The 27,124-nt window shown below is 32.9% G+C and overlaps 1 protein-coding gene across 4 annotated transcripts in view; it reads left to right on the top strand.

Annotated features, from left to right (window-relative positions):
* NBEA (neurobeachin) overlaps window positions 1-27,124 on the top strand; it is a 656,028-nt gene that overhangs the window by 149,901 nt on the left and 479,003 nt on the right. For all 4 annotated transcript variants that reach the window (XM_081046841.1, XM_081046842.1, XM_081046843.1 and 1 more), the window contains exons 14-17: window positions 5,835-5,914; window positions 6,646-6,708; window positions 6,805-6,902; window positions 10,807-10,899. In XM_081046841.1, the coding sequence (XP_080902967.1) occupies window positions 5,835-5,914; window positions 6,646-6,708; window positions 6,805-6,902; window positions 10,807-10,899 (334 nt within the window). The remainder of the gene's footprint in view (window positions 1-5,834; window positions 5,915-6,645; window positions 6,709-6,804; window positions 6,903-10,806; window positions 10,900-27,124) is intronic.

Here is a 27,124-nt window from a genome sequence, read left to right on the forward strand (position 1 = left end):
AAGTAAAAAGAAGTAGTAGTCTACCTTTTAGCTTGTGTGCTTGTGATTCATGAAGATATATTCATAATATTAAAAACAGATGAATGACATTAGTCATGGTCAGTGAGTTGCAATACAGTTGTTTCAACATTTTGAGATTGTTGCTTTTATTTTTTCCCAAACTTCACCCTTTCTTCCAACTAATTCTGCTTTGCATTGTTGTTTCAAATTTATTTCCAGTTTAACTAATTATATAAAAATACACTCATCATAGAAATGAAATAATGTAGAAGAGAAAAATTATTCATAACCCAAACCTCAGGAATGTTCTTCCTGAATGGTAGTGTTCTTCCACTATTTTTCATTGCATAAATATGTGAAATAGTTAAACTCTTACATAATTGAGATTTTCTTGTTTGTTTTTTTTTTTGTTGGCTCTACATAGTAATTTAACAGCATGTACCATTAAAGTTTTGATTGTATCAATAATCAAATATCTAAATAATGCAGTGATTGAATCCATTGTGTATAATCATTAGCCTCTATCTTTTATTTGTTTAGAATCACTGAGAGTCTCATAAATGTTGTCGATTTTTTTTTTTTAGAAATATTATACCAGTTTACAATTTCACCAATAGTATGTTAGAGTGCTTTTCTAAGCATATTCACAATAGTATTGCAAATTATCATTTTATAAAAATCTTTTTGATAGGGAAAATAGCATTTCACTACTTTAATATTTATTAGCTTACTTTTATGTCTTTCATTGATGGGACTTTAAAAATTGTGTATGTGCACTCAGATCTATTATTTTGCATTTATAGCTGTTTCTATTGTTTTTAAATGAATAACGCCTAAAATTTACTGAATGCTCACCATGGGTTAGAATCTGTGCTAACCATTCTACATGTTAATTTTGTTTAATCATTTACATGTAATATAATTATATATAGACATATGTACACATACACATAGGAATTTACTTATACATAAATATTTTTTTAATATCACTCCCACTTTGCAAATTAGGAAATGAAAGTTGGTACAATGTGACAGAACTAAAATTTGAATCATGTTTATTTGACTCAGAGCTCTTGTTTTTAAATACTACCTCTGATAGGGTTTATTTTAGGCAAATCATATATTCATATGTATTTATTTCTTCTTCAAAAAATAATTTATAATTTACAAAAATGGTGTAAGAATTGTACAGGGAATTCTCATATATCCCCACCATATTTCCCAGTATTTTACATTTCACCACATAGACTTTATCACTTTCTACTCTTATATAAATACAAACACATGCATAAACATTTGCATGTTTTTGTCAGTTATTTGAGAATAAATTATAGACGTGATAGCCTACTATCCTAAATATTCTACTGTTTATTTCCTAAGAGATAAAGGTACTCTCTTAGATAACCAAGGGCAACCATAAAATCAGGTAATTAACCTTAATATAATACTATCATCTAATCTAAAGATCTCGTTGAAATTTTACCAGTTATCCAATAATATTCTTTCTAGGAAAAAAATAATGTTTCCCCTAAATCCCAGTTCAGGATCTTTTATTGCTTTTAGTTGCCTTGTCATTTTAATATTCTTCAATGCAGAATAATTTCTTTTAGTATTTCCTTGTCGTCCATATCCTTGACATTTTTGAACAGTTAAATTACCTTTTAGAATGTCCCTTATTTTGGGTCTGTTTGATATTTGCTGATGAAGATTTAGGGTTTTCATTTTTGGAAGGTATCACACAGAGGTGTGATACTAGTTCTGTCTCACTGTATCATGTCAAGAGGCACATGATGTTGAGTTGTCTTATTAGTAGTGATGTTAACATTGATTATTTGATTAAGGTGGCGTCTACCAGGGTTCATTGTAAAATCACTACAATCTATTTTCTAGTAATAAGTATTTGGTGGAGAAATACATTGGGATATGCAAATATGCTGGTTTTCAACAATCTTCACTTACTGGTTTTAGTTCATTGATGACTCCTGTCAGAATAGAGCTTTACTGCCAAATGACCATATTTTTTAAGGCATTTATAATTTTGAATTCTACTGTAGGAAAAACTTGTATTTCTCCTCCATTTATTTATTTGTTCATTTTTTATATCAGTATAAATTTCATGGGTTCCTATTTTATTTACTATGTAGTTGATAGGGTTTCTCTGGGAAGGGCCAGACACTAAATATTTTAGGATTTAGGGAGCCTTAAGATTTTTGTTGCAGTCATTGTGTTGCAAAAAACAAACAAAAGAAAAAAAAAACAACAACACAGTTTGTTAATGAATGTGTGTGGTATGGTTCATGAAACTTAAAATTGGCTTGATGGATGTAGCCCAAAGGCTATCTCCTGAGTTGTATCGGTATGTATTTTTATGTTCAAGTTGTCTCAGATTTGGCCAGTAGGAGACCGTTTGCTTGCATTCTTGGGTTTTTATGACAAATGTCCATATTTTTTTAATACTTCCTTGCCTTCTGGCACAAGATGTTCTTGGTTCATCTTATACTTTCCTCATTCCAGTCCTGGAATCAGCCATTTCTTCAAGAAGTCCTGGATTGTTGTGGTGAATATGGTTTTTAGAAATCAGGATCAGGATGTTAAGTGTGCTTGTTATGGTTATTACTATTTGGATGTTATTGGTTCTAGGCGTTCTTATTGGAAAGGATCTAGGAAATACAAATATATATATATATATATATATATAAGTGTATATATATATACACACATATATATATACACACATATATATACACGATATATATATATATGTGTGTACACACACACACACACATACACACACACATGCATGCATACATCTAAACTGATGTATTTATATTGAAAACCATGAGTTTATACCAGTACCTTCAACTCTAGTCCAAAACCACATGGTTCAGTTTAGCCTCAAACTTACTATATTTACAGCTTTTTTCCTTCAATAGTGAGAAATCTTACTCCCATCATCTTTAATATATTTACATATTTGCTTATTCCGTTCCTGAAACCAGTATTCTGACACGTGCACCATCGCTGTCTCAGCTTTGACATACCAGACAACTCTGACCAGGTCCTCAACTCTAGCTTTAGATGGTACTTGTCACCTCTTAACCCCAGTTGTCTCTTTGCCACAGCACTCTACTGGCCCTTATTGTCTCCTTACTGACCCAGAGGGGTTGCCTCCTTGTCTGTTCCAGCCTTTGGTGTCTACTTGGCTTCTGTTAGCTCCTGGGCTCTTAGATCCCTGGGCTCTTAGGCCCTGCTGGCTCCGGCCTAAAGAGAAGGGAGGGAAGAAAACAAATAAATATATTTTTAAAAAAAGTGACAAGAAAGTGGAAGGACATTCCTTTTTCTTTATGGTTTAATTTATTCTTTTTGATCTATGCTTTTATTAATTTATTATTTTAAACACACTTTTCTAATCCATCTGAAATTAATTTTATTATATAGTGGAATGTAAAGTTCTGATTTGACACATCGTTTTCTAGATAACTTTTTCAAATACCATTTTGAACTAAAATGCTTTCTTTTAAAGATGCTCTAAAGATAATTTGTACTGTCTTGCTTTTCATAGAACTTTTCACGTGTAGGTATTCAGTTTGAGAAGTAGGATATTTTTTGTTTTGATTGATTTAGCACTTTTGTTTCTTATTATACATGGTTCACTATAAAACATTTATTGACATTACAAATATAGTAATGCTGAACTTGGTAGCAAGTGAAATAATACAAAGATTTATGAATAAAAGTTAATACTCTCCCAAGGAGCCAATATTACCAGTCTTATATATCCTTCTGCTACGTTTTTCTGCTCATATACAAACTTACACATGCATATACATAGGTGCTTTAAATGATAGGTGTTTCAAAGATTTATTTTGAATACATCGTGAACAGCATTATATATGTAAACATAAAAGGAACCTCATAAAAGTATTGCCACGCTTAAAAACTAGAACATTATAATGAGGGTACATCTTCCTCCCATTTCCAGCCATAGAGATAACCCATTTTCAATTTTATGTTCCTTATGCCTTTTCTTTGTTTTTAAGCTCTCATTGTTTTTAACTATCCTTTACTCCTTTTTACTACTTATGTATATATTCCTAAATGATTCTGTGTTATTCATAAATGGTATCATTTGTGATTTGTTTTCTCATTCAGTTTTATATTTGTAAAGTACATTTATTTATATTTTATTTTGTAAAATACGAATCCATATCACACATACACAAAATGCACACATCTCTATATTTCTCTGCAACATGCTGTTTACGATTTGTAATATGTGATAATAGTAATTTTATCTAATATTACTGAGTGCTTAAAATTAAAATCGTAATTTTATTTTAATTCCTTTACTATTCTAATGTTTTCTATTCTGATTTCTTTACACATATTGATCTATTTAATCCTCACAAATTATTGTATGATATAAGCCCTATGTCAACCTAACAACAACAACAAAAATGATGCACAAAGATAATATAAAACTTGTCAAATATCATTAAGTGGTGGCAAATTATAAATGAAATAAGATCGTTATTACTAAGATAATGGCTATTTTTACTGGGATGGAGGGGGGATGTGATCAGGAGGGCAATGTATCTCAGAGCTGAGGGCTGAGGAAGAGTGAGGCCTCTATTATGCTGTTGCCACAGACAATGATTAAATATTCCGTGAATTTATGAGTAGATAGTTAATCCATTGGTAGCTTGAACTTGAAGTCAGTCATGGTGGGAGTATTTACACAGCAGAAGTCAGAAATCTGCATATGGTATAAATCAGGACCTCACCCCTGAACTCTGTGCAGTCCCTTCATCTGTAAGCCATTGCTTAATGAGTGTCCCTACCAGGCTTCAGTTTCAGTTTCTTCACCTAAAAAGTGGTTATACAGGTGTTCATTTTATAATAATTCGTGAAATTCCACATTTGTGTATTCTGTATGTGTGCTATATTTCACCATGCAAAATGTTTTAAGTAAAAGTAAATCAAAGTGTTGGTAAGGAGGAAAAGGGTACTTTGTACTATTGGCAGGAGTAGGGCAAAAAATGTAGAGGGCAGTCGGGGAAATGGAAAAGAGATTTCTTTCTTAGGAGTAGATGAAATGGGCTGTTTGAGGGATCATTTGCTTTGAGATATAATAATCTACATGGAAATATTTGGCGAGTGAAAAGAGATGTTAGAATTCACACATAAAGCGATTGTAATTTAAAAACGTATAAAGAAGCTGTACAAATCCTGGTTGTATTAAGAAAGGCTGATAGGTATATTTTAATTGTTTTTGTTCATTTTCATTTATTGACTCATAAACATTTATTGTGTGGCCAATGTAATATGTATTTGGCATATACAAATAACATGGAAGAGAAAATCTGCAAAATAGTTACAATGCAGTGTCATTTTTTCTATGACATGTTATATAATGGGTGGGGTAAAAATGGATATGGTCTTTAAATGAAGACAGATTGGAGGGTGAAAGAAATATTGGGCAAACTTAGACTTGAAGTTCCAGAAAAGGAACCCTATTTATGTAATAAGAGTAGGAAAAAGTATCCATGTAACCACTTGATGATTATACATTTATCAATGGATACTAAGGTATTATAATTTTTAAAAAGTAATTCCCCCACATTTGACGTTTGGTGAATAATTTGAAATTGCCAAAAATCTGAAAATTAATGTTTAGATTCTGATATAATTGAAATTATATAGCATTAATAGTAATAAATATTTAATTATAATAAATATAACTACTAACAAATTCCATAGTATCCTAACATTGCATTAAGCTTATTTAATATCATGAGTTCTTTTTTTTTTTTTTTTTTCCTGTTTTATTCTAGATGGTCCCCGGCCATCACAAAAAGAAATTATATCACTACGGGCATTTATGCTACTTTTTCTGAAACAGCTCATACTAAAGGTAATTTTATGTGATTGCTGAATAGCAGTATAGTAGGTGAAAAGGAATATTTGGCATAGTTTAAAATCATTATTGTAAAATTAGCACAAACTATGCTAATTGTAAAATTAGCACAAGCTATGTTTAATGCATAAATTGCTTTAAGTAAATCTTAGTATTAGTTTTTGTTGAACTTGACTTTTTAAAAAATATTCTTTGAGATCCTCCATACTAAAAGATATGGCAGAAATGGACAAGGAACATATATGCATAACAAACACGCATTGCGTTTTGGTTCCAGAAATTTGCCTGTGTTCCTGTTTGAGAATGTTTACATTATGTATTTTATCTCAGTAGTATTTTTAAAAGAGTAAGATTAAAAACATGGAAAGTAAAGGTAAAATACGCAATTGATATTGTAAAATTTGGCAGTACTTTGCTTTATTTTAAGAAAATAATGCATGGTTAGAAAATAGTAATAATACAGTTACATGTTCAAAATACACTAACTTTTTATAACGATGGTCAATCAAATGTAAGCAACTTTGAAAAATAGGTACAAATTTCTAAATATTTTCTATTTAACTTGCAATGATATAGTATATGAATTACGAAGTATCTAGATATTTAAATTAAAACATTGCTATTTTGAAGTTGTTTTTATTGTCTTTTAAAATGAGATTATTTTGATCTGTTTTCAATGAAAGTTTTAATTTTAGTTTTACATTAAGTAATGATTTTTTTTTTTAAAGGATCGAGGGGTCAAGGAAGATGAACTTCAGAGTATATTAAATTACCTACTTACAATGCATGAGGTAGGACACAGTTTGGGTATTCCATTTAAATTATTTTATTCAAAGCATTAGAATAAAATTTTAACTAAAGAAATATTGGTGATTCTTATTATGCAGGATGAAAATATTCATGATGTGTTACAGTTACTAGTGGCTCTAATGTCAGAACACCCAGCCTCAATGATACCAGCATTTGATCAAAGAAATGGAATAAGGTATGATTATATCAACAATTTTAATAGACTTTAATTGAGTACAGTTGTGCTTCCAAGAATAACCTCTGTTACTTGAATTTTGGAATAAATGTAGCAAAATCTTACACATAAAAAGGGAATATGTGTAGAAAGCTGCTGTTAATCCTCTAATATTCAATACAGAAGAAGTGTATAGAAAATGGGTTTCAAGAAAAATAAAACATTGCTATAGTGAAGACATTTTAAGAGTGGGAAGAGCAAATTTTTTTTTTGCAGTAGAGAGAGAGCATGGTCTATTTCAACAAAAGAGAGTACATGAAAATTATGAGTTTTGACTCCAGAGCTAGATAGTGGCCAGGTTTGGAAAGTATAGAATGATAAAAATTTAGATTTTACCCTGTTGGTGATGAAAATTATATAATTTTTAATGAGGAATTGATTTTCTCAGATTTCCATTTTGTTAGATATACAGTCAGCTGTGTGGAAAATGAGTTGGAGAGGGACAAAGCTGATGTAGCGAGATCAGTAGAGAGATTATTTTATTCGTCAGTTTGAGGGATGATGAGCTAGGGCAGTGTCAGTGCAATGGCAATAATACTGATGAAAAATGTTTTAACAGGAGGACCAAACCTAAAGAATTTGAAGACTTAGTTTAATTATGAAGATTGTATTAATTATGTAAACAGGTGAAGCATAGTTTCTTAGTTTCTTGATAGTATTCTTTGGAACTTAAACCTATAACCTAGCTCGTTAGGGATTCTCCCTTTTTATTTTCTGTAGTCTGAGTTTGTTGGAATGAAGAAGAAATCTCAGATATTCCATGTGCAACTCAATGAACTTCCACAGGTTGGAAATAATATATCAACATTAATAATATCAACAGCTCAGGCATATGAATTAGGATTCACCTATTTTAGTATATTACAAGTAAACATTTATGAGCTGATCTGTCAGTAAATTTCCAATTCATACGGTATTACAATCCTATGTCTATCTCATTTTGTAAGAAAATCCTGTGTAGTGTAGATGTGTGAGTACTCTAGATGTTTTCATATTTCAGATGTTAATTATGATTTCTGTTTATCCAGGGTAGATCTTACACCTTTTTTTCCTTTAACGCAAAGCTATTCCTAGAAAATAGGAATTTGGTTGGATTTCTGATTCTATATCTGAATATAGCTTTTAATTTGGATTTCAAGATTGTTTTTGCAGTTGAATATTTTTTCTTATGATTTTCTGAATATTTATTATTTGACATGTATAACTTTCCTATTCTCATATTTGTCTTTTTTCATGACTGATCTTGATTTTTACCAGTCCTGAAAATAGATTTCAGTGTAAATATATATTCATTTAAGAACTTGACCTTTTTGAAAGAAATCATCTTCCAAGGGAAATAATCACTCTAGAGTTTATTTTTACTCATTGTCTGTTCTTCAGTAAATGCAAAAACAAAATAAAACAAGAAACATGTTACTTTCTTTTTTTAATAGTATTAGCTAATGTGAAACATAAAATAGGTGTCACTAGCTTTAAGTTTTTGTTCCCCTTTGTTAATGTTACTGACATGATATGAAAATTATAGTGCATCTTCTATTACCAGCTTTTTGTTTAGCCTAGAATATTTCATCTTCAAATTATAGAATGACATTTGTCCAAAGTGGGGCAAAGTTGTAATGGCCACTGTAATGAGAATGTGTCTTAAGACCAACAAATGAAGCAGGCAACTCCATACAATGTAATAATTTATTATAGGGTAATTTACGTATGGGAAGATTGGGTCTGAGTAGAAGAGACAGCCCAGCAATTCTTCGCAAATTATTATCTGCTAAAAACTGTTACTGTCCTCTTTTACATATCATATATCTCAGGGGTGGCTAGTTAGCTCAGTTGTTGAGAGCATGGTGCTGATAACACCAAGGTTGCCAGTTTGATCCCTGCATGGGCCACTGTGAGCTGCCCCATCCTTAAAAAAAATAATAAAATAAAAATAAATCTTAAAAAAAAGTATATTCAGGTACTAATGATTGACAAGGCAAGCAGACAAAGAATTCTGTCCTGCCAAAGGCCAGACCTCCAGGTGGTCCATATTGTCACCAATTTGATATTCATCTGGATGTCATCCTGGCCTTTCCTTACAAAACGATGTATGGTTATATTTTTAAGGAACACAGATGATCATTAACTAGAAGGCTTTGAGATGCTTATAAGGACAGTGAGGTTGGTCAAAGGTCACAGCATGAAAGGACACAAAACATGGAGATGGTTTCTGTACCCATCTACATCTGTATAACATTTTATTTTTAAAAAAATATATTTAACATAATAAAGCACATCCTATTTTTTATAGTGTCACCACTGCCACCCTCAAAGAGCCTTCTTAAATTCTAGAATGAGTTGCAAAAGAATATAGTTGTTATTGCCCCCTTTACCTTTTAAAAAAATATTTACTTTTATTTTTTAAAAAAAACAAATAGGATAAAATTTCTAAAGACCTTGCAAATATTGTAATGGAAATGACCCTGGTCTTATACAATATTTGAAGTGACTGTATCAGTTCGGTTCGGTTATATTACTAGAGACTTTTTGCTTCAAGTAACAGTTTGCTTCAAACTGATTTAAGTAAACAGAATAATGTGTTTGTTATAATAATCTCATTAGGGCAGGAACAAGGAATTGGAAACTAAAAGGAAATAAGTTTGCCTCCTCTGGTACTTCTTATGTGGCTGCTTTATTTTTCTGTATATAGACTAGCATCTGTTAACATACATAGGAAGGCTGTCCTATCTGTTTTAAATCATTTCCTAATTCAAGAGAATAACAAAGACTAGATATTATTTCTCAGACCTCATTCTGAATTCTAAGAAGAGGGAAATAATTGGGCAGGTCTATGGTCCAAAGATCATCAAGTACAAATATCAGACAACTCCAATACAAGAGGAAACATGGCTTCCCTAAGCATATATCTTTTTTTTTTTTTTATTAAATTTATTGGGGTGACAATTGTTAGTAAATTTACATAGATTTCAGGTGTACAATTCTGTATCACATCGTCTATAAATCCCATTGTGTGTTCACCACCCAGAGTCAGTTCTCCTTCCATCACCATATATTTGACCCCCTTACCCTCATCACCCACCCCCCACCCCCTTACCCTCTGGTAACCACTAAATTACTGTCTGTGTCTATGAGTTTTTGTTTCTCATTTGTTTGTCTTGTTCTTTTGTTGTTTTTGGTTTATATACCACATATCAGTGAAATCATAGGGTTCTCTGCTTTTTCTGTCTGACTTATTTCACTTAGCATTATACTCTCAAGATCCATCCATGTTGTCACAAATGCTCCTATATCATCTTTCCTTAACGCCGAATAGTATTCCATTGTGTATATGTACCACAACTTCTTTATCCATTCATCTATTGAAGGACATTTTGGTTGTTTCCATGTCTTGGCCACCGTAAACAAAGCTGCAATGAACATTGGAGTACACGTGTCTCTATAGAGAAATGCTTTTACATTTTTGGGGTAGATACCCAGGAGAGCGATTGCTGGGTCGTATGGTAATTCTATTCGTAATTTCTTGAGGAACCTCCACACTGCCTTCCATAGCGGCTGCACCAGTCTGCATTCCCACCAACAGTGTATGAGAGTTCCCTAAGCATATATCTTAAAATAGAAAATTATTATTGAGTGTGCTGGGAGTTAGTACTTATGAATGACCAATCACATTGCCCTTTTCAGCATATTATTAGGAGGGCAAGTTAAGAAAAATTCATAAAATATGCTAATTTTTCATTTATCCAAAGAATTTAAATTCCTGAGAGCTATTTTATGCTTTACGTGTATACAATTTTTAAAGTACACAGTACCTATATTTTAAATATTTGTAGGAGTTTAAAAAATCAATTTATTTCTATGTTTTTAGGGTAATCTACAAACTATTGGCTTCTAAAAGTGAAAGTATTTGGGTTCAAGCTCTGAAGGTTCTGGGATACTTTCTGAAGCATTTAGGTCACAAGTAAGTTGATTTTTTTTATATAATGAATTATTGAAATATCTTCTGAAATTGTATTTTTACTAGTTTTGTATCTAATGTAACATGAAATTTGACTGCAAAAATCTTACAGTGGAAAATAGCTTCCTGTGGTAGAAGTTGTAAAAAATATTTCATAAAAGTTGTTTATTAGTAGTAGATTATAGAATAAAATCACAGTTTCAGTAAAATCACAGTTTCAGTAATATAGTTTATTCCTATATTGCTTGCTGAAAATAAAATATTGTTCATTTTAAGGGTATAATAAAATATTTCAAGAAATAAAGTAAAGCACATATGGATATGATTTCAATGAAAACTTTCTTGACACAAGGAATACCGTGTATACTGAAGTCTCCCTTAGAGCTGTTCTTTTGCTTACACTAAGTCTGTATTTTATTATTTGTATTCTCTTCTAACGTTGGAGCTTATTGATTAAGTTTGTAATTTTAAAATCCTAGAGTATCTCTTTTTACCCCAAAGTCCAGAAGTCAGATACTTTAAAAAAATCACCTGCTGATATAATGAGTGTTTTTCCTATTGTGTCGTGCAGCGCGTGATTATTCTTTTTAAAATCTATTGTATATACCAATGAGTCCAAGAAAATAGTCCTGTCACTGCAGTATTAATAGCTACTGCTAGATGGGGTTCATCTCAGAACCTCAATTCTTTTTTGGTTTTTAAATTTACCAAGTGTTCATTGACAATGCTGATGAAAACAACACAAAATCCGAATAATACATCTCTAACATGCTAAATATTCTAGAAGAATAGATACTATTTTCATTTTTGTGCCAAATGAATAGTGAAATAAGGGAGAATAGGTATATTATAGTAGATATAGGGAATAATTCAACATAGTCAGGATTGTAGAAAAAAGTTATGCATATATGAGGAACTGTAGGTGTACTAGTTGATAGAATACTGAGAGGGAGAAACATTGACTTCTATTAAGAGATAAGGATTACTTATTTGTCTTTGGTCAATTAAAATAAATTGACCAGGATATATTAATAAAGGATTCTAGCCTATTGCAGTCTCTTAAAATTGTCAGACACACACATTTAAAAATATTGAAAGGTGGCAAAGATAAACAAAACTAACCAGAAGATAAGAATACTCACTGGAAAACTGTTGCTATCAAGTACATAATTGTGATTAAAACTTTAACCATAAGTAAAAAAAAAAAAAAAAGAAAAATGAATTGCTTCTGAAGAATGACAACTATTTAAAACAGAATTTCAAGAAGTTACAAGAAATGGTAAGATAACATGGAAGTATTGAATCACAAGCTAACAAAATTTGGTAAATAAATCGAAGGAAAAATCTTTCAAACAAATAAAAATGGAATCTAAAGAAACTGAAAGGAAGATTAACAGTGTGGATAGCATAGTAAGATGCTATGCTATCTTAATATGACCATAGTAAGATAGCGTACATAGACAATAAAATTGTCTATGTATATAGACAAATAGTAAGATAGCAACACAGACAATAAAATTGGAAACAATAATATGTGTAGATGAAAACATAAGCCTTTAGAAGGATTACAGAAAATTATTGAGTTTGCCCTTAGATTTTTCTACAACAACCTTCAATATAGAAAATGAAGAGCACCAACTATGAGATGCTGAAATGAAGAAAATGGGAGACAAAGTATCCTTTAAGTAAAAAGGTTGCTGCCAAACAATTTTTAACCATACAAGGAATTTTTTTCTTGAATAATTATTGAGAAAATTGCTGGACAATGAAGTTCAGCCAAGTATGATGACTGGATAGAGTTTAAGGAATACTGGAGAACTCTGAATTAATTTAACAGTAAAACTATTACTAAAACAAACGTTTGAATTACAGTGCCATTCTGGAACTTACTGTTTATATACCCTAATGTAGAAATGCTACAATTATAATGAATGGGGAAAGGACTAAAGAAAGGTGGAAAGTGGAGTAAGTCCAGAGTCAAATGATATCCATGTAAGCTGACAAATGAAATGTTGGAATTATAGGCCAATTGACTAAAATTTGATGGTAGGAGAGAGGAAAAATTAAGCGTAAATATGCTTATATTAGAGAAATACACTTTCTAAATGTATAGCCTTTTTATTCCTTTGTAGTTACAAAGATAAGCAATTTAACAAAATTGTGATGCTTTCAAAAAGTACAAATAAAACTGAGAACTATACGTGTGATAGAAGTCTATACAAATTTTATAAAAATCAAGAAGTATAACATAAATTATGACATATCTAACACCAAACATATCTGCCATCTTAATAAATGTAAAAGTTTTTGTACGCCTACTGTAAAGAAAAGAAAATCACAGTTCTATATTCAAGAATCATACAAAGTGAATTAGAAAGGCTGTAATTAAAAGGATGAGTAAAGGGTATAACACATAAATACAAATGAAAAAAGCAGGAACTGGGACTTGATATTGGACAAATTAAAACTGAAAACAAAAACCAGTAAACAATATAAAGAAGGATACTTTCTAATACCAGAGTGTGAAACAGTGAAACAGAAAGTATAGGAGAAATAAGCAATCACTAAGAGTATAAAACATTGAAACAAACTTTATTTCACTGATCTCAGTTCATAAAAAATCAAGGGGGAAAGTAATTTAAATAATAAGATAAATCTGACTAATATAGTTTGACCTCTTTAGCTTGTTAATAAAGAATATAATTTCAAGTGCCCAAGGAACATTTATAAAGATTTGATATGGTGTAATAGACATCAAAGAAAAATTCCAAAATGTAGAAACAAAACAGAGGAGATTCTCTAGTTAACATGCAATAAAATTAGAAAATAGGAACACAGTCAGAAACCAATGAGTCTTCTACCTAGAAATTTAAAATTTATTAAACCATTTTTGTGTCAAACAAAAAGTGCACACTGAAAGTGTAGAATTTTTAGAAAGCTTAAAAAAACCTATAGTATATAGCTTAAAAAGTGCGTAAAGAAACATCCATAGCCATAGAGCAATAGAAAAGAAATACAGAAAAAAGTAATTAAAATGTACAAGTTAGGAAAAGTATAACCAAATAAATGGAAGTAATTAATAAATAGAAAATTAGGAATTAATGATTCAGAGGACAGAAAATAATTTAAAAGCTGATACTTAAACATCATCATAGAAATGTACAAATCATCAGTAAGCAATTCAAGAAAAAGCAAAAATGTGAACGTACAAAATAAATGACAATTTCCATAATTAATATAGAAACAGGAAATTAAAGAAGTCTTACATGATAACTGCACAGCTTTCCCTAGAAATTGGTAAGACAGTCCTGTAGGAAAATAGGCAAAGGATATGAATGGTCAGCGTATAGAGGAAGATACATATGGCACATACACATTTGAAAAGAACTGAATCCTACTTGTCATAAGGGAAATATAATCTAAAACTAAAGATACCAGTTTTCACATATTAGATTGACAGATTCTCAAAATTCAACATCCATCTTTATTAGCAAGGTTGTGGAGGAAGCACGTATTCTCACACATTGCTAACTGGAGCATGATTTAGTATAATACCGTGTGTAGTACAATTTATTGATTTTGATCAATCTCTATGAAAATTACATACACTTTGTAACCCAGTGATTCATCACTTGTGTGCATGTGAAATAGTGGCTATTCTGAGTTATTCATTTTGTTGTTTAGAATCATAAAGGTTAGGAGAGATCTTAAGATTCTCTTAATACAGGAATTGTTAAATTAATTATATTTCATTCATTAAATAGAATGCTATGCAGGTATTAAAAAATGGAGAAATTATATAATAATACCACAACTATATTGTTAAATGAGTAAAAAACAAATGGATATGGATTGAGTGCTATAAAAAAGAGAATATAAGAATATAGTACTTCCTGTATTTACAATAACAAAATCTAGTAGAATACATAAGAAACAGCAAATTAAGAACAGTGGCTCCTAATGGGAAGTTGGTGGAAACAAAAGTAGATATGGATCGTTTAAATTTTTCAACCATGTGAAAGTTACCTGTTGAAGCAATTTTTTAAACATTGTTTAAAATACATATGCTAAAAACAACAAGAAACTTAAAATCTTGGAAGAATTTTTACTAATTATATTATTAAGGGAGTTGCATTGAATAAAATCAATGACTGAGTAGTTAAAATGAAGAGTTCCTGATTAGAGCAATCATGGAGTAAAAGGACTTAGGTAACACTGAAACTGTTTTCTTATCTACTTAGCTACACAAAAAATTAAGCCTAAATGCTTTCTGTCAATACGATTGATTATAACATTAAATATAATAGTAAAAAAATAACACTTTAAGCGTGAACAGCTTGATAGTTAATAGAGATAATGGTTAATAAAATACATGTTGTTCACTGGCTGCCAAGTTGGACTGTTTAGGTTTGGGTCCTGGCTTAGGTAATATTTTCTCAGTGGTCTTGGAAACGTCCTTGAGCCTCAAGTTTTACCCTACCATATAAATAAATAAAACCATACTGCTTCCCTCATTGAGTTTTTAGGATAAATGATGAAGTAGATCTAAAGTGGTTAATCGCAGTATATTGACGTGATAATTTGAATAGTTAACAAAAAGGTGTAATAGGTACAATTTAACATATAACTTTGATAAAATGAGAACATTTCTTCCGTATGATATTTATCTTTAAAAGTGGACATCAAATATAAATATGAAATACTAGCAGCATTCAGATCAGCACTGAGATAAATATTTCTACAAAAATCTAATTATTACTTGTTCAAGATTTGAAACAGAAATAAAATGCGATTATTAGAGAAAAGGAAATGGGTATCGTTATTTATAAAAGATATGATTATATACCTAAAAACCTAAGAGAATCATCTTTGAAACTGTTAAAAAATATTACTTAAACTCAGCATCTTATTTGTGTATGGTGGAATTGTTAGTCTTGCAGTGAATCTGCCTGGGGTCCAAAGGTAAAACTAAACTGAAGTCTGGGTGGGTTTGTTCCCTTTTAACACCTAGTTTATAATTTTTGTCAAGTAGCTGGATATACAGTGTGCAAGATAATCCCTACACTTTAATTGTTAGCTGAACTAGAGATAGGTTTGACATCTATCTATCATTAAAATTGAGAAATTTGTTGCCAAAATATATGCAGCTGCTCCTTCTGCCTGAAGATGGAACTTAAATCTCCTCTCCTGGAGCATGGGATGGACTTACTGGCTCCTTTCCAAAGAAACCTGGCAGCAATTTTCACTAATGATTAAGGCTAACATCAGAGGTCACATGTCATGTTGATACCTTGTACTCCCTGATATGATGTGATGAGAAGGGCAGTTCACCTCTGTGGTATTTTCATAAAAAAAAATAAATAAAACCCTTGTCCAATACATAGGAAGCGTGATACATTCCCACATTGAGGTATATTTTATAAAACATTTGGTGAATACTCCTCAAACTTGTCAAAGTGCATGAAAACCAAACAAGGGAAGTCTGCTACAGATCAAAGGAGTCTAAGCAGATAGGAGTAGATGAAAGGTGATATCCTGGATTGGATCCTAAACAGAAAAAGCACATGATGGAAAACTGGTGAAATATGAATAGTCTGTAGTTAAGTTAATAATATTATACCTATGTTGATTTCTTAGTTTTGACATATGTATCATGATTAGATAAGATGTGAACATATGGGGAAGCTGGATGAATTCTATCTAGGAAATTTTTGTAATACTTTTTACCTTTCCTATAAATCTTTTTATTTTTTTAAAAAATAAATCCTAACAGTTTCTAAAATAAAGTTATATAAAATTGAAAAATCTAACTTGGATATATGCTTGAATAGAAAATCAAATTATTATTTCCGGGAGATGGCCTGATTTCAGTTATTCTCAAAACAATTCTAACAGGTGGTTCAAATAGATGCTCAAAATACCTAAATGCAGAAGCTAAATTGGACTTCTGGTCAAAATAGAGGAGTAGGTAAACTCTTTGCTCACTTCCTCCCACTATCATATCAAAATTACAACTAAATTATAGAACAACAGTCATTTAGAACCACCTGAGGACTAGGTGAACAGAATTCCCATAACTAAGGACATAAAGAAAAAAATGCCTTGAGACTGGTAGGAGGGGAGAAGAGGACAAATGGTCTAGTCCCACACTCACATGTGGAAGTTAAAAATCAGGAGGAATATCATCTTTCAGAGGCCTCCCCTTAGGAGTGAGGGATCCGACCCCAACATGGGGCTCCCCAACCTAGAATACCAATATTGGGAAGAGAGTACCCATAACATCTGACTGTGAAAACCTATGGGGATTGCATCCAAATGAGATAGAGAGTTGCTGGAGATGAGACCAAAATACTCCTCTTGAGGGGCCCACACACCAACTAGGTCAATCACAAATTTTCTCACTCTAAGGTCCAGCCCCAAAAGTGCCAGAGACACATGGGGAAGAGCTAAATTGATTAACTTCAGGGAGAGGGCTGGAGGAACAGGGTCAGGGCAGCTGTCTCTGGGGACAGAAGCACTGGCAGGTGCCATTATTACTTTGTTGAACTCTCCTCCCACCCAGCTGGCAGGTGCAGACAGGCACCAAATCTGAGCTCTCCATTAACCTGGCTAATACAGTTCGACTTGTCCTGATAAGTCTCTGAGACCTTGCCCCATCCAACTTCTGGGCCCTGCCCAAACCTTTTCCAATGACATGTCCACACAAGCTGCCTACCTCAGCTCATGCTGCGTAATTTGCCAAGATCTATCACAAGTTCAGGAATCACAAAAAAGCAGCAGCTGCCCTTTGCCTGCCCTGCACCTTTTTTTCTAAATTAAAATTTATTGGGGTGACAATGGTTGGTAAAACTACATAGGTTTCAAGTGTACAATTCAATAATATATCATCTATATCACATTGTATATTCACCATCCAGTTCTTCCATTACCCTATATTTCACCCCATTTACCCTCTTCTACTACGCCACCCCCTTACCCTCTGGTAGCCACTAAACTATTGTCTGTGTCTATGAGTTTTTGTTTCTTTATTGTTTATCTTTTTCCTTTGTTGCTTTCCATTTTATATCCCACTTATCAGTGAAGTCATGGTTCTCGACTTTTTCTGTCTGACTTACTTTGTTTAGCATAATAATGTCAAGATAACATCCATATTGTCACAAATGGCACTATTTCATCATTTCTTACGGCAGAGTAGTATTCCATTGTGTATATATACCAGATCTTTTATCTCATCATCTAGGACACATTGGTTGTTTCCTTGTCTTGGCCAATGTAAACAAAGCTGCAGTGAATATTGGAGCACATATATCTTTACGGATAAATATTTTCAATTTTTTTTGTTTGTTTTGATTTTTGGTATCTACCCAGGAGAGGGATTGCTGGGTTATATGGTAATTCCATTCTTAATTTTTTGAGGAGACTCCGCACTGCCTTCCTGTACTACTTACTAAGTGGCTCCAAGCCTGGCATAGTTAGAAACTGGTCTCAAATTGCATGGTGGCCTCAAGCCTGGCATATGCGGCAGGAAGTCTTGGCTTGGAGTGTAGTTTCAACTAAGCTGCAACAAGCCCAGCAGAAGTGGTGGCTAGCCTCAGCTCACATCATGGTGTTCACCAAAGGGCCCTAGCTCCACATGGGTGGCAGCCAGCCTTGGTTCACACCATAGCCTCTCAGAAGCACCTCCAAGCCTAGCCCAAGTGGCAGCTAACCACAGATTACTTTGGAGCTCCCACCAAGTGGCAGCAATCTGGGCACAAGTGGTGGCTGAACTTGACCTGTACTGGAGCCTCACCCGGAGGCTTTACAACAAATACACCCAGTGGCTGGCATCAGACCACAGTGGAGGACCACTGAACAGCTCCACAAGTGGCACATGTGAAGGATGCATGTGGCTGGCATGAGAGCCTTGCTAAAGTGACTTGCTCTGTAGGGTCAGACCCTGCACAACAGCTTGTCCGCTGTAGTCATGGCTAGCCCTCACAGCCAGTCAGCCTGAGGGTCTGTCCTTCCCACTGACGTGTCAACAGTAATCCAGGCTCAACTACAATAGGAGGGCACACAAAACCCTCCCAAGTGACACCCCAGGAGCACCCATCTTAGGTGATGAGGGAGACTGTGCCAGTGGGCCCTACAGGATACCTACGACATAAGGCTATTGGGCCAAGACTGGGAGATGTAAGAGGTCTACCTCACATAGAAACACACACAGGGAGGCAGCCAACATCAGGAGACAAAGAAACATATCCCACATTCAAGAACAGGACAAAACACAAGAAAAAGATCTAAACAAAATAGAGGTAACCAATCTACCAAATGCAGAGTTCAAAACACTGGTTGTAAAGATAGTTGGAATCAGTGACAACTTACACAAAGAAATAGAAACCATAAAAAATAGCCAGTCAGAAATGAAGAATACAATAACTGTAACAAAGAATACGTTAGAAGAAAACAACAGCAGATTAAATGAAGCAGAGGATCAAATCTAGAATCTGGTAGACAGGGTGGTGGAAAACACCCAATTAGAAAAGTGAAAAGAAAAAGAATTTTAAAAAATTAGGATAGTTTAAGAGATCTCTGGGACATCAAGCATATTAGTATTCACATTATGGGATACCATAAGAGAGACAACAAGGGATCGAGAACATATTTGAACAAATAATGACTGAAAGCTTCCCTAACCTGGAAAAGGAAATAGATATATGTGGTCAGACAATTAAGTTCACAAACTTGTTGCAACGATGTTGCTAAACTTTTGTGATATCAGAGGGATCATTCATTATGAATTTGTACCAACTGGGCAAACAGTAAACCAAGTTTATTATTTGGAAGTGCTGAAAAGGCTGCTTGAAAAAGTTAGATGAAGATGACCTGAGGTTTTCTCCAACAATTCATGGCTCTTGCATCACGACAATGCACCAGCTCACAAAGCACTATCTGTGAGGGAGTTTTTAGCCAGTAAACAAATAACTGTATTTGTTACTCACCTGATCACCTCCTTACTCACCTGATCTGGCCCCCAGTGACTTCTTTCTTTACCCGAACGCAAAGGAAGTATTGAAAGGAAGACATTTTGATAACATTCAGGACATCAAGGGTAATACAATGACAGCTCTCATGATCATTCCAGAAAGAGTTCCAAAATTGCTTTGAAGGGTAGACTAGGTGCTGGCGTCGGTGCATAGCTTCCCAAGGGGAGTACTTCGAAGGTGATCATAGTGATATTCAGTAATTAGGTGTGGAACACTTTTCCTAGGATGAGTTCGTGAACTTAATTTTCAGACCTCATACAAGTGCAGAAAGCTCAGAGGCCCAAATAAGATGAACCCAAAGACATATCATAGTTAAAATACAAAGGTCAAAGGCAGAGAATCTTAAAAGTAACAAAAGGAAAGCAGTTACTTACAAAAGAGTTCCCATGAGACTGTCAGCTGATTTTCACAACAGGAACTTTGTAGGCTGGAAGGGATTGGCAGGAAATATTCAAAGTGATGAAAATCAAGGACCTACAACAAGATTATTTTACCAAGCAGAGCTATCATTTAGAATTGAAGATGAGATAAAGAGTTTCCCAGAAAAGAAAAAGCTAAAGAAGTTCTTTACCACTAAACCAGTATTACAAGAAAGGTTAAATGGACTTCATTAAGTAGGAAAGGTCCAAAATATGAATAAGAATATATAGAAGGAAAAGCAATTCTCACTGACAAAGGAAATACTTATTAAAAGCAGTGAAGTAGCCAACTATTAAGTATAAAGGTTAAAAGATAAAAGTAGGGATACCATGTATAATTACAAAATGTAATGGTTATTCACAAACATACACATAGAAAAGATGTAAAAAATGACAAAAACAAATATGGAGGGGTGAGTAAAAATTGTAGTGATTTTAGAATGTGTTTGAATTTAAGCGAACATCAACTTGAAACACAGTGCTAAAAACAGCTTGGTATACATGAAGCACATGGTGACCACAAACCAAAAACTAACGAGAGATATACAAGAAACAAAGAAAAATAAATACAAACATAAAACTATAGGAAAGTCATCAACATACAAGAGAAGAGACCAAGAGAATAAGGCACAGAGAACTACAAAAACATCAGAAAACAGTTAATAAAATGGCAATAACTACATACCTATCAATAATTACTTTAAATGTAAATGGACTAAACGCTCCAATCAAAAGAGATAGGGTAGGTGAATGGGTTAAAAAAACCTGTGTATATGCTGACTACAGGAGACTCACTTAAAATCAAAAGCTGAACACAGACTGAAAGTAAAGAGATGGAAAGAGATACTTCCTCCAAATGTAAATGAAAATAAATCTGGCCTCGTAATCCTTATGTTAGACAAAATAGACTTAAAACAAGGACTTTTAGAAGAGGCTAAGATCATTTTGTAGTGATAAAGGGATAATTCCTACAAGAGCATGTAACTCTTGTGAACATTTATGCATCCAGCATAGGAGCTCCTAAATATATACAGCAAATAGTAACTGACATAAAGGGAGAGAGCAACAGTAATACAGTCACACTACAAGAATTTGTTACCCCATTGTCATCAGTGGATAGATCATCCAGTCAGAAAATCAGAAAGGAAACAGTGGCCTTAAAGTACACATTGGAATTGTTGGACTTAATTGGTATTTTTAGGATATTTAACCCTAAAGCAGCTCAGTCTACTTTCTTCTCAAGTATACATGGAACATTTTTCCAGGATAGACCACATGACAAAATAAGTCAATACATTTAAAAAGATTCAAATCATATCAATGATCTTCTTTGATCACAATGGTGTGAAACTAGAAGTAAATTACAAGAAGAAAACTGTAAAACATACAAAGCTAAGGAGGTTAATTAACAAGTTACTAAACAATGAATGGTTAACAGTGATATCAAGGAAGAAATTAAAGATACAATGAGAAAAGTGAAAATGAAAACACAATGAACCAAAATCTATGAGGGAAGTCAAAGTGGTTCTAACAGGGAAATTTATAGCAATACTGGCCTACCTCAAGAAACAAGGAACAAGAAAAATTTCAAAAAAATAATCTAACCTTTATGACTAATGAAACTAGAAAACAACAAAGCGCAAAGTGAGTAGAAGGAAGGAAATAGTAAAGTTCAAAGCATTGAAAAACAAAATAGAGTAAAAAAACCCCAAAAAACAGTGGAAAAGGTCAATGAAGGTAAGACCTGGTTCTTGAAAAGATAAAATTGATAATCTCTTATCCAGACTCATCAGGAAATAGAGAGAGTCCAAATAAATAAAATCAGAAATGAAAGAGAAGTGACAACTGTTATCGGATAAATACAAAGGGTCATAAGGAAATACTACGAAGAATTATATGCTAGTAAATTGGATGACTTGGAAGAAATGGATAAATTCCTAGAAACATACAATTTTCCAATGCTGAATCAGGGAGAAACAAAATCTGAACAGATTGGTAAGTACTAACAAAACTGAATTAGTAATCAAAAAATTCCCAACAAATAAAAGCAAATTTTACCAAACATTCAAAGAATTAATATCTGTCTTTCTAAAATTATTCAAAAAATTGAAGAGGAAGGAATGCTCCCTAACTCATTTCACAAGGTCAGCATTACCCTGATTCCAAAACTAGACAAAAACAGTGCCAAAAAAAAGAAAGAAAGAAAAAAGGATTTATAGGGCAATATCCTGTGTGAATGTACACATAAAAATCATCATCAAAATATTAGCAATCCAAATTCAGCAATACATTAAAAAGATTATACACCACGGTCAAGTGGGTTTTATTCCCAGGATGGATGGTTGGTTTAGTATCCAAAAATCAATGTGATATATATAAACAAAATGAAGTATAAAAATCATATGATCATGGCAATAGATGCAGAAAAAAAATTTAACAAAATCCAACATATTTTTACGATAGAAACTCTCAGAATTGTGGGGATGGAGGAAAAATATCTCAAAATAATAAAGTCCATATATGACAAACCCACAGCTAAAAATCATAGGTAATGATTAAAATTTAAAACTTCATGAACATATTAAACAGTTTAATAAAATTTAAGAAAGCATTGGTGAACTGGAAGATAGAAATGATTAAATTACCTGGAATGTAGCACCAAGAGAAAAAGATGACAAATAGGAAAGGAAGTTGAGAGATATGGAGAAAGAATGAATGTTTTCATAGAATAAAATAAAATAAATTTAACCAAGGAGGTGCATGATCTGTACACTGAAAATTACAAAACATTGATGAATAAGTATTGAAGAGGTCACAAATAAGTGGAAAGATGTTCTGTTCTCATAGATAGCGGAACTGATATTGTTGAAATGCCCATACTACTTAAAGTGATCCACAGATTTAATGCAGTTTCTATCAAAATTGCAATGTAATTTAGCAAAGAAGTAGAACAAACAATCCCAACATTTTGTATGCAATTACAAAAGATCCTGAATAACCAAAGCATTCTGAGAAAGAACAAAGCTAAAACCTTCACACTTCCTGGTTTCAGACGATATTAAAAAGCTATAGTAATCAGTGTGGTATTGGTATAAAAACAGACAGACATAGATTAAGGGAACAGAACAGAGTCCAGAAGCAACCCATGTATATATGATCAATTATTTTATGACACAGGGGCCAAGAATATACAATGGGGAAAGGATAGTCTCTTCAGTAAATGGTGTTGGAAAAACTGGACATCCACATGCAAAATTAAATCTGGACTTCTGTATTACACCATACATTAAAATCAATTTAAAATGGATTACAGAGTTGAATGAACATAAAACTGAAACTATAACACTCCTAGAGGAACACATAGGGAGTAAGCTCCTAGACCTTGGTCTTGGCAATAATTTTTTTGAATTTGACTCCCAAAACAAAGGCAACAAAAGGAAAAAAATAAATAAGTGAGACTACACCAAACTGAAAATTTTCTGCACAGCAAAGGAAACTGTCAACAAATTGAAAAGGAAACCTATAGCATGGGATAAAATATTTGTAAATCATACATCCAGTAATGGGTGAACATCAAAAATATATAAAGAATGCACATAACTCAGCACCAAAAGAGTCCAGTTCAAATATAGGTAGAGCATCTGAATAGGTATTTTTTCAAAGAAATACTAATACTAATACTAAATACTTTAGGTACACGTAAAGATGTTTTAACATCACTGATTATCAGAGATATGCAAAGAAACTTTGTATTTCCGTGCACTGCTTCCATTTCTATGTTGTGTATCATTTAATAAAGCCAATGAAATAATTATGAAAATGAATTAAAGTAAAAATTGGTATAGGATAAAGAATATGGAACATAAAATGATTAGATTGAGATAGTCTTTCCAACGTTAGTTCCAAGTAAAGAAATGACAAGGTTAAAGCTTGATAGATTTTATTCGAGAAAATGAAAAACAAAACCAAACCCCCCCGAAATCCTTGAAATTCAAAACATGGAAAATATTTGTCAATTTTTTATAATGGGATAATGTCCCTAATATTATTAGGTTTCTTACAATCAGTAGGAAAAAGGTGGCCATACAGAGAAAAAATGATCGGAGATGGCATCAGACAGTACTTGGAAGTAATGTAAATGGTCAAAAGACTTGTGAACATTTATTAGCATTTCTTGTAAATTAAAATATGATCTATTTTTGTAAATCATATTGACTACTTTTATAATATATTACATAAGCTTGTTGAAGCTGCTGGTAAAATGCATTTCTATTTTAAACTTTTTGGAAGATTAAAATATATGTATTTTTGGAGATCACAAGCTGTAAAGTCTCACAAAATAAAATTAAATATAAAAGCTTTTAACCAAATCATTTCAGTTACAAGAATTTGTCCTAAGGAAATAATCGTGGATATACCCAAAGATTTACGTAAAGGCACAAAGTTTTTGGTGCAAAAAAATTATAAATAACAAAAATTGCCAACAGTAGTGAATGGACAAATTATTTTACATTCTTATTATCAATTATATATATAATGAAAATGAAAATTCAAGGCACAATATATTGTTGATTTATTGGAGATAATGTTACAGATTACCTTATACATAATTGTTTTCATTGTATTGATATCACCTATATTTATTTGTCGGATTTCTATGCATAGCAATTACTCTGGAAGAACATAAACTGGTATTTAAAATGATTATCTGAGTTATAGAATTAGAGGTTCTTGTTTTCTTTTTCCTGTTTTAACATATTTGCTGAATTTGTAACAAGCAGTATTTCTTTGGCCACTGAAAAAGTCTTGTTTGTTTTGTGAAGAAGGAAATTAGAGTATGTTTTCAATAGAATGTTTAGTAACCTAATAGTATAATTTGTAGGGGCATAAAGGTTATTATTTGAAAAACAGACCATATTCTTAATCCAAGAGGACAGAAATCCTGTAAAATCACACAGGTAAAGCAGATAGGTACTCACATAGCTAGCCCAGGGGAGCCATCCTGTCCTGATGCATAGAGCTGGGTCTTTGCTTAGCAGGTCCATGGGCAGCCAAAAGTGTGATGGACAGGACCCACACAGCCACTCTGCCTGATAGAGAGGATGGCATTTTCAATTACTCTTGACTCCTGTGCAGCAAACTTTATGGGGAAACATTGTTTTAAAGCAAACTGCAGGAGGAAGCTGACCCACCTTTTCTCTGGTGCATGCATAGCATTCTTGAAGCCCCCCTAAAAGGCCAGAATTAAGCTGTTCTATAAACATTTACTGATACACTGTAGAAGATAAGCAGCAGGGAGGGAATTTCTTTAGTAGCTGAAATTGTAGTGGCACAGCTAAGAGATTACTCTAAATTCCAGATAGCCAAATTTCGGCAATTTTTACCAGCTCTGTGTATGTGAGAGATATACATCAAAGGATATGCTTTGGCATTTGTTCTTTCCCTATTAAGAGCAAGTGAAAGTTTCAGGCCTCTTTTGTTTGGGGGTGTGGCTTGACTTGGAAGTCCCTAAAGCCTTCCCCTACAGAACCGCGTAATATCCATTAGTTCTGATTTTTTTGTTTTCCTTTTTAATGACCAGTTGACCTTTTTCAATCTTATTTAAGTGTTTTACGAACACAACCACAAGACGAACGCCCAAACTTCTCTTGGGTTTAGGTAATTTTTCTGTTTCCCTCTCTGGACTGAGGAAGATTGGGTGAGGGAAACATCTGTCTTGTGTCTTTTGTTGTGTAATGTGGAGCTTGGAGGCTGATGTTTAGAAGAGAGGATTTCTAGGTGAGTGGTACCCGGAAAAATGGTTCACATTTTTTATTTCAGCCTTTAAATTAAGGTAACAACAAGCTATTTTGACAGATAAATGGTGAAATTGTAGTCACTTAATCAGAACAAGTGATTTTTTTCTTATTCACATAAAATCCAAATAGATGTTGTTCAGCAGGCCGTTTTATCCCAAGCTGTGATCTAGAGACCCACACTGCTACTTTCATCTTGTGTCTCCGTGTCTCTATCATATGGTCCCTGTGTTTCTGCCTTGAGGAAAGAGCATTGAAAATATGCCTGAGTGCTTTTTCTATGGACAAGGCCTAAAATTCGTTCACAATTTTCCTGCTCACATTCCATTGGCTATAACTTAGCCAAATGGCCACACCTAGCTGTAATATAGGCTGGAATTATATCATAGTATAACTGTGGACTCTGGAAGAAAGGAACAAGAGTTTGGCAGTTACACAGTTTACGCCATAGTTGCCATGTTTGAACAAGGAATCGTAAAAAAGCAAGGTAAGAAATGAAATACCTTGGACTGGAACCAAGAAGATCCAGATTTTGATTTTTAAGAGTGACACAAGTGAGAGGCATGTAATAATTGCCTACGCTAGAGCCAAGTGTTCTAGGAGGTCCTTAACAGGACCTTCTATCTTAATTATAGATTTGGTGTGGGGGGGGCAGTTAAATAAGCTAACAGCAACAACATTGAAAGTTGTTTATTTATTTATTTTTTTGATTTAAATCCAATGGCAGACTACAAATACAAGCAATAATGATTGCCCTTTACTTCTGTTAAATTATTTTGCTGTGTGATCCCAGCATCAAGCTAGAATCCTCACTTTGAATCACAGTTTTAAGTTATTGATACAAAGTGTTGTATAGATGTGTTATAGACTTTAAATTTGGAAAGAAAGGGTTTAAAAATTCTGTGGGGAAACTGATAATTTTTTAAAAAAATTTTGCTGGGGAATATTGGGGAACAGTGTGTTTTCCCAGGACCCATCAGCTCCA

The sequence above is a fragment of the Rhinolophus hipposideros genome (assembly GCF_964194185.1).
Source record: "Rhinolophus hipposideros genome assembly, chromosome: 4".
In the NCBI taxonomy this organism is placed as follows: Eukaryota; Metazoa; Chordata; class Mammalia; order Chiroptera; family Rhinolophidae; genus Rhinolophus; species Rhinolophus hipposideros.